Here is a 7,786-nt window from a genome sequence, read left to right as displayed (position 1 = left end):
TTTTTTCGGTTTTCGGTATTTCGGTTAGTAAAATATAACTACCATTCTAAATCCATATTTACTTCGGTTCGGTTCGGTTTATATACCGTCGGTTTTCGGTTTATTCGGTTTTATACCAAAAAACATAATTATTTAGTTTGAGATCATATTATATGAATTTTAGAGTCATATTGTCAACACAGTCATTTATTAAAAATATATTACATGTTCAAATAAATGAACAAAAAAAGTAAAAATGCTTCTACCATCAAATAAAATAATCAAATCTATAACTAAAATCAAAGCTTCAAATTTTGAAAATAAAAATATGAAACAAAACATAAACATGAAAGAAAAGTTTTTCCACTCTTCCATATTTAGTGTTCATTAAAGTCATGTTTTTTCAATCGAACACGAAACTCTGTTTGTTTACAGATAAGAAAAAAGTTGTGAAAATTTTTCATTAATTATTGTCCATCAAATTTATAATCTTCATATTAATTTAGTGAAGACTAAAATAAAGTGAAAAGATCAAAAGAAGACTTAGAAAATAAGATGTCTGAATTGCGATGTATTGTTATTTAATTATAGTTCAAGTGTTTTACAAATTAAGCTTCTTTATTACTATAAAATTATGGTAATAGTTATTAACACAAATTTAACTTATGTAACAAATAGATTTTCATGTATTGTTATAAAATAGATACATATTTACATGTTTCTACTTTTAATCGGTTTTGTTCGGTTTAATCGGTTATATACCAAACCATATCCAAATCCTACGATTTTTATAAAATTATATCCATTCGGTTTATATGGTATGTACCAAAACAAAACCATATTGTCTATTTCGGTTCGGTTCGGTTCGGTGCGGTTTGGTTTTACCATATTGAACAGCCCTGGTTCTCCCTTTGGTTTCTTTTGAGTTTCCAATAGTATTTTATTGTGAAAATGAACGTTTATTTAATTCAGTATTCTACCATCTAATAATTATTTGGTTAAAATGAAGTTTTAATATGTATTTGACTTTGATGTGAGCAGAAAAATCAAAACAAGAATTTAGAAAAGCAAAAAGAGAAGTAGAAATACAAAATGCTTGAAATGAAACTAAAGTAGTTGTTGCGTATACAAATTTTATAAGTATTCTCTTTTTTGTCAACGAACATTTTAATATCCGTTATAGATGTTCTGTTTATCCATCATATTCCCATTTTTTATAAATAAATTGATGGTTTTTGAAACATATGTTTTCGTTCATTAAACATGTTTGAAATTTTTGTTTCCCTTTAATTATAGTGAGAAATTCATGGTAAAATCTACATCATTTATATCATTAGATGACTTAATATCAATATGAAATTAAAGAAGCCTATAAAGTTTTTTAAAAAGGATTATACTTCCGAATAATTAAATGGAACACAAAACAATAGTTTATACAAAAGTAAAAATATAGACTATTATATCCGTCTTTTGGACATTATCCAAAGCCGCGAGTAACCAAAAACGTGAGGGTAAATAGGATAGGACTTTTCATAGTAGTATAATCAGACTCCGCTTATCTGCTTTTTTTCAATTACCACATAGAGAAATCACATCAGTAATACTAATACTACATAAGTACATATACATGCTCTGTTCTGTTCTCAAAAATACCCATCGACCTTTTCTTCTTCTTACTTACTTCTGATCCATCGATTTGATCCACAAACTTTCCTCTCCTTTGGTCTTCGCAAGTGTTCTGATTTGTTTCAATCTCCCTTCTGAGCTTTACTAAATCTTCACTGAAGCAAACTCTGTGATCTCAATCCCTTTCCATCTCTCCGCGTTAGCCTTGATTCAAAGCTCACTACTTTGGACTCAGAAGTGATTCATATGCTCTGTAGCTGAAGATGCATCCTGACCAACGCAAAAAGGTCTTACCTTTCTTTCTCTTCTTTTTGTCAGTTTTGTCACACTATGTTCCTTCTTTGGTCTGTCTCTCTTACAAAACCTTTTACTGACATTGCGTTATTCAGTCATCGGTCGAATCAGACTTCTTCACTGAATACGGAGAAGGCACCAGATACAGAATCGAGGAAGTGATCGGCAAAGGCAGCTACGGCCTCGTCTGCTCGGCTTACGACACCCACACGGGAGAGAAAGTCGCCATCAAGAAGATCAACGACATCTTCGAGCACGTCTCCGACGCCACGCGCATCCTCCGCGAGATCAAACTCCTCAGGTTCCTGCAGCATCCGGACATCGTCGAGATCAAACACATCTTGCTCCCACCTTCGAGGAGAGAGTTCAAAGACATTTACGTTGTTTTCGAGCTCATGGAGTCTGATCTTCACCAGGTTATCAAGGCGAATGATGACTTGACTCCTGAGCATTACCAGTTTTTTCTTTATCAGCTTCTCCGTGGACTCAAGTATATACACACAGGTTTGAGCTAGTAAACGTTTCAATAAGTGTGGGGATGATGATCTTTGTTGTTAAGCTGAGTTTTTTTTTATCAGCTAATGTCTTTCATAGGGACCTGAAACCGAAAAACATATTGGCTAATGCTGATTGTAAACTCAAGATCTGTGATTTTGGGCTTGCGAGAGTGGCATTCAATGATACACCAACTGCTATATTCTGGACTGTGAGTAGTAATCCAGTGGTTACCTTTAAAAAATTACTCTTTATTTAGTATGTAACACATTTGCTTTATGACCACAGGACTATGTAGCTACTAGATGGTACCGTGCTCCGGAACTGTGTGGATCATTTTTCTCTAAGGTGACCATGATTTTGTTTCATCACATGTTAACTGTAATTGTCTTAGAAATGTTTTTAAATAGAGTTCTTTGCTTATGTTCAGTATACACCGGCGATAGATATATGGAGCATAGGGTGTATCTTTGCAGAGCTCTTAACAGGGAAGCCTCTTTTCCCCGGGAAAAATGTGGTTCATCAATTGGATCTGATGACTGATATGTTGGGAACTCCATCTGCGGAAGCTATTGGAAGGGTCAGTGTCTTTTACCACAATGATTAGCGCCGCTGCATTGTTAGTTTTTCTTGGCTGAACTGCTTGTACTGAATGTGACAGGTGAGGAACGAGAAAGCTCGGAGATACTTAAGCAGCATGAGGAAGAAGAAGCCTATTTCTTTTTCACATAAGTTCCCACATGCTGATCCTCTCGCTCTTCGTCTTCTAGAGAAGATGTTGTCTTTTGAACCCAAGGACAGGCCTACATCTGAAGAGGTGCTTCACACATTACATTCCTTTTGTATTCAATTAAAATTTATGGTTTTATGTGTGACTTCACAGGCACTTGCGGATCCATACTTCAAGAATTTAGCTAAGGTTGAAAGAGAGCCCTCTTGTCAACCCGTCACAAAGTTGGAATTCGAGTTTGAGAGGCGGAGGATCACAAAAGAGGACGTGCGAGAGCTCATTTATAGAGAGTCTCTTGAGTATCACCCAAAGATGCTGAAAGAATACCTGGATGGATCAGAGCCAACGAACTTTATGTATCCTAGGTACTTACTTACCTGCTTCATCAATATACTCCTGTTTTACTCGTCCATGATCTTTAAAGATATGCATTGTTCATCCCGCAGTGCGGTGGAGCATTTCAAGAAACAGTTTGCATACCTTGAGGAACACTACAAGAATGGTACTTCTCACAACCCTCCAGAGAGACAGCAGCACGCATCGTTACCTAGGTATGGTTCACTTTCTGTTAACATTTTGGGATTCTTTAGAGACAGTACAGTGAGTCTATGCTCTTATGTTCTGCAGGGCTTGCGTTTTGTACTCTGATAACAATCATGCAGCGGCTGCACAACAGAGTTCAGTGGAAGTCACTGATGGACTCTCCAAGTGTAGCATCAGAGATACAGAGCGACCGCGTGGTTCAGACAGGAGAGTTCCTGTTAACGTCCCTCAAACAATCCAAGGTCTCATGCGCTCTCTCTGTTTGATATAGTTTTGATGCAAGAACTTCTTTGGTTTCTGAAAATTTTACCTTGTTGTAATGAAGCAGGTGCTGCAGTAGCTAGGCCTGGAAAAGTAGTTGGATCAGTGTTACGCTATAACAACTGCGGAGCAGCTACAGGAGTCGAAGCTCTTGAACAACAACAGCGTAGGATGGTCAGAAATCCAGCTGGTGCGGCTCAGTATCCGAAGAGAACTCCTCAACCTTGCAAAAGCAACAGAGGAGATGAAGACTCCGAAGGTTCAAGCAGGTTAAAACAAAACCCTCAGTATATACCGCAGAAAGTGGGTGGACGGCAAGATACTGCAACGAGTCGCTGGTACTAAGATGATGTTTTGGGGCTAGCAGAAGCTTTACTACATAACGTCTTAGGGAGAGACATGGCTTAAGAAGGGTAAGAAGCAAGATCCTGCCATGTTCTTTGTCTTTATAAAATTGTTTTGTTTTCTTATTGTATCACTCACTATATTCCCTCAAAGAATTAATGTCAGATAAACACAAGGATTAGTAACCAAATTTCATTGGATATTTGATCTTAATACAAAGATTGAAAAGGATTCATTGTACTTGCTGGATCAGATAGTTTCAGATCAGCCATTATCTTTAACAGTGATTATACAATGCACAATTCTGTTTAATGCAACCGTTGCTTCACTCTTCTTCCATTGGAATCACAACCATCAGCAAATATATCTTTTGGATGTCCCGGTGCAGTTACAGAGTGTTCCCTAAGCCTCGCCAAATACTTCAATAGCTCAGTTAGTAGAGATGGACAGCTCCTTTTTAGATAATCAAACCCATCCGTTTGCATCACAGCTGATAAAAAAAAAAAGAGAGGGAAAATAACATGAGCAGAGAGCTGACTTGGAACTATTTCACAGTAAAGAGCATGAGCCTCTTTTTTTTTTTACCTTTCAAATTCTCTGGCGACGCCACGAATTTGAGACAGACTGCTTTTAGCTGGAAACAGTGGTGCTGCTCCGCTAGGGCCAAGGTGGTTGCAACCGTGTTTACGGTGATTCCTTCACAAAGTTTTGACTCGCAGATAGCTTTAAGCCGCTCAAGAGCATACCGGTCTGCCGCTGCAAGCAGATGCTGAGCCACAAGAGTAGAAGCCGATTTGGAATCTGTGCCTATTAACTCTTGCATATCAGGCAATTCGTCCCAGTAGATAAAATGAAGCAAAACCTGCACAAGAGCAATAACACAAAACAGGGAAACAAGGAGTTTGTGTCAGAGCATACCAGTGACAATAAAACTACCATGAGTTAGGATCTGAACCTAAAGCAAAGACTAATAGCCCTAGAAGCAACTTATAGGACCTGACATTACATCACAAAACCTATCATGGCAGTCAAGTGTTCATGAAAATTTTGAAACTCTAAACCCACCACCCAATCTCACTAATGTGCCAAATAATCAATTTGTTCATTAATCTAAACCACATAGATACGTCTGGTGGGAATAAGAGCAAAAGACATTCATGCAACCAACCAGGAAGAGAAGCGGAAAGAAAGAACCTTATCCCGGGTAAGTAAACTCAACAGGAGTAGCGCCCCAGGAGAAGATCCCGGATGGTACATTCTTGAACAGAACATCCTGTATGACACCACAATCACTCACCCGGAAAAAAAAAAGGCAACAAACCAAGAAATCTATCTATTCCTATAAGACCTGTAGATATCTAATCTACTTACACATTCCCAGACTGAAACATAAATCCCAGAAAGAGAATCAAAGAGCGGACCTTGAAAATGGGGGCCTCCACGTCTTCTATCTCTATACGGTCGGTGTCTCTGTCTCTTAACGGTCCAAAGAGCTGCGCCCTGAAAACTGGAGAACGCGTTGCAAGAACAAGTTTGTGAGCAGAGAAAGTTTCTCCATCGACTTCAAAAGTAACATCACAGCCTTTCCCACTTTCCAAAAGACTCCCCAACTGTTGGCCCAAGTTAGAAACTGGTACACTGATATTGTAGTCCCTCGGTCCCTCGGTGCAAGACTTCACCACACCGACACGGCACCGAACCAAGAGACTATTGTCCTTGAGATAGTCTGATGTCTCTAGACTATCCCTCCTGAAAAACCTCTTGTATCCCCTAAACCAAACAAGATACATTACTAACATTGAAACAACACAAACATGGAATCACTCAAAAACGTGTTTTTTTTTATTGCAAGATTGAAACATTACAGGACCAGAGAGAAGAGAAGTTACTCACCACATGCTTCCACGATACTTAAGAGCATAGGGTCCGCTCTCGAGCGCTCTTCCAAAATGGCTATGAACCTTATGCTTCTCATTGCCACTCTGATCAACAAGCGTGAGCTCGAACAAAGCCCTCACATCGGCTCCTTCGCTCGCCAAGGCAATGAACAGAGAAACGTGAGAGGAGTTATCCTCCGGACTCTTTCCGTCTGGGTAGAAGTAGACAGCCCACGAGTGACCGCCGACGGTGAAGGTATCGGAGGCGACGTATTTGCCGACTCCGACGCCTTTGGTGAGAGAGTAGCCGCTGATCTTGAATTCGTGGAAGCCGTTGACGGTTTCCGTGAGGGAGGTCGACACAGTGAGAGGTTTTGTCGCGGATTTGGAGACCTCACCGCAAACCCTAGTTGTGTTCATCAACGAGACGGGATCGTGAAATCGATGATGGGTCGGTTTGAAATCGAAAGAGATCTTCGATTGTAGAGGAAAGTCAAAGGCTTTGAATCCGAATCGGGGAGATTCCAGATTCAGGAGAGTAATCAAGGTCGATAATTTCGGAAACAGAGATGGGTTTTTGAAAGAGATTACAGAGAGACGAGACCGGGGAGGGATAATCGGCGAGAATCTCCGGTAGAGATGGAGGCGAATTGATCGACGGCGTCGGTGGAAACGAGAAGGACAGGGGAAGAGTATGAAGGAAGGTGATGATATAATTATGAGGTTTTGATGCAAGTTATTAGGAACAAGGTTGGCCAGTTACTATATATATAATTCAAAATCATTATGATGTGCAAGTAAAGAGAAGGAAAAAAAATATAAATGCGAGTAATTTAGGAAGCTTGCTAATTCACACCTCTTGGGTCTTATTGGGCTGTTTGAATTAATTATTATTTTTGTTTGTATCCACACTTGACAAGTTGACATCGAAGAACGTCAAAGACGACCCATGGAGAAGTCTACGAGTGGATTTGCTTAGTCCCTATAAATTCGTCAACCACTAGATCATGTGTAGCTTATGCACATGTTTAATATTTGATTTAATGTCATGCAAGAAGAAAGAACAAAAATGTGCATTTGTGATGTTTATGCAGTATATTATCTTATATATTAAAGCAGAAGTCACAACTTTGATTCATGTGTAATATTTTAAATAATAGACCCTCACTAAAAATCAGTTATCATTCATTTATTACTAATAATATGGCTTAATAATATATCACTAGGTTAAGATCCGCGCCCTGCGCGGGATCAACATTATATACATAAATTAAATATTTTTACATATTATAAAATAATAAATATATATTAAATAATTATAAATTAGTAACTATTAAAAATATAATTAAATTGGTGCGAACATATAAATCAATTGTATTAATCCAATTTTTTTTTTATCTGATAGGATATGTTATTAAATTTAAATGATACTAACATAGATAATATATTTTAGTATATTTTTAATATTAATGTCTATTAAATGATGATTTCTACTCATATAGTTTTTTGATCATTTGTATTTATAGAAAAAATTTTAAATTACTGATAACAAAATTTTCATTGTGGGATTAATAGTTTTAGTAATTTATAATTTAAAAAAAATAAGTTGTCAATGATCGTTCAAAACTTTTATCAA

The 7,786-nt window shown here is 37.7% G+C and overlaps 2 protein-coding genes across 3 annotated transcripts; one reads left to right on the top strand and one right to left on the bottom strand.

The window, feature by feature from the left end:
• Positions 1 to 1,776: 1,776 nt before the first annotated feature.
• On the top strand, positions 1,777 to 4,326 carry LOC106335222 (mitogen-activated protein kinase 16-like; the record flags this gene model as incomplete). Its single annotated transcript, XM_013773682.1, is given in 10 exon segments — positions 1,777 to 1,892; positions 1,995 to 2,403; positions 2,478 to 2,605; positions 2,683 to 2,742; positions 2,825 to 2,974; positions 3,056 to 3,211; positions 3,278 to 3,489; positions 3,571 to 3,675; positions 3,752 to 3,909; positions 3,996 to 4,326. Coding segments are annotated over 10 exon segments (1,680 nt in total). The 3' UTR covers positions 4,274 to 4,326.
• A 125-nt stretch (positions 4,327 to 4,451) lies between these two features.
• Positions 4,452 to 6,911, bottom strand: LOC106335223 (BTB/POZ and MATH domain-containing protein 1). 2 transcript variants are annotated; one of them, XM_013773684.1, is made up of 5 exons: positions 6,167 to 6,911; positions 5,663 to 6,043; positions 5,468 to 5,546; positions 4,859 to 5,135; positions 4,452 to 4,763 (listed from the first exon to the last, which is right to left on the bottom strand). In XM_013773684.1, exons 1-5 carry the CDS (start codon positions 6,568 to 6,570, stop codon positions 4,582 to 4,584), a joined length of 1,323 nt encoding a protein of 440 aa, XP_013629138.1. In that variant the 5' UTR covers positions 6,571 to 6,911; the 3' UTR covers positions 4,452 to 4,581. The 2 variants fall into 2 exon arrangements, with proteins under 2 accessions (XP_013629138.1, XP_013629137.1); XM_013773683.1 differs by lacking the exon at positions 5,468 to 5,546 and having other exon boundaries at positions 5,695 to 6,043; positions 6,167 to 6,906.
• Positions 6,912 to 7,786: the final 875 nt, after the last annotated feature.

Source organism: Brassica oleracea, chromosome C3 (genome assembly GCF_000695525.1).
Source record: "Brassica oleracea var. oleracea cultivar TO1000 chromosome C3, BOL, whole genome shotgun sequence".
NCBI lineage: Eukaryota > Viridiplantae > Streptophyta > Magnoliopsida > Brassicales > Brassicaceae > Brassica > Brassica oleracea.
Note: the sequence above shows the minus strand (reverse complement) of the source record. Positions and strands in the feature narration are given on the sequence as shown.

What these genes read in the sequence shown, in the direction of transcription:
- LOC106335223 (XM_013773684.1), bottom strand. Translation starts at nt 6,570, where the DNA reads ATGAACACAACTAGGGTTTGCGGTGAGGTCTCCAAATCCGCGACAAAA. An exon ending in ATTCTCTTTCTGGGATTTAT is followed by an intron (nt 5,547 to 5,662) that starts GTTTCAGTCTGG and finishes GGTGTCATACAG; the next exon opens with GATGTTCTGTTCAAGAATGT. An exon ending in GTCGCCAGAGAATTTGAAAG is followed by an intron (nt 4,764 to 4,858) that starts GTAAAAAAAAAA and finishes TTTTTTTATCAG; the next exon opens with CTGTGATGCAAACGGATGGG.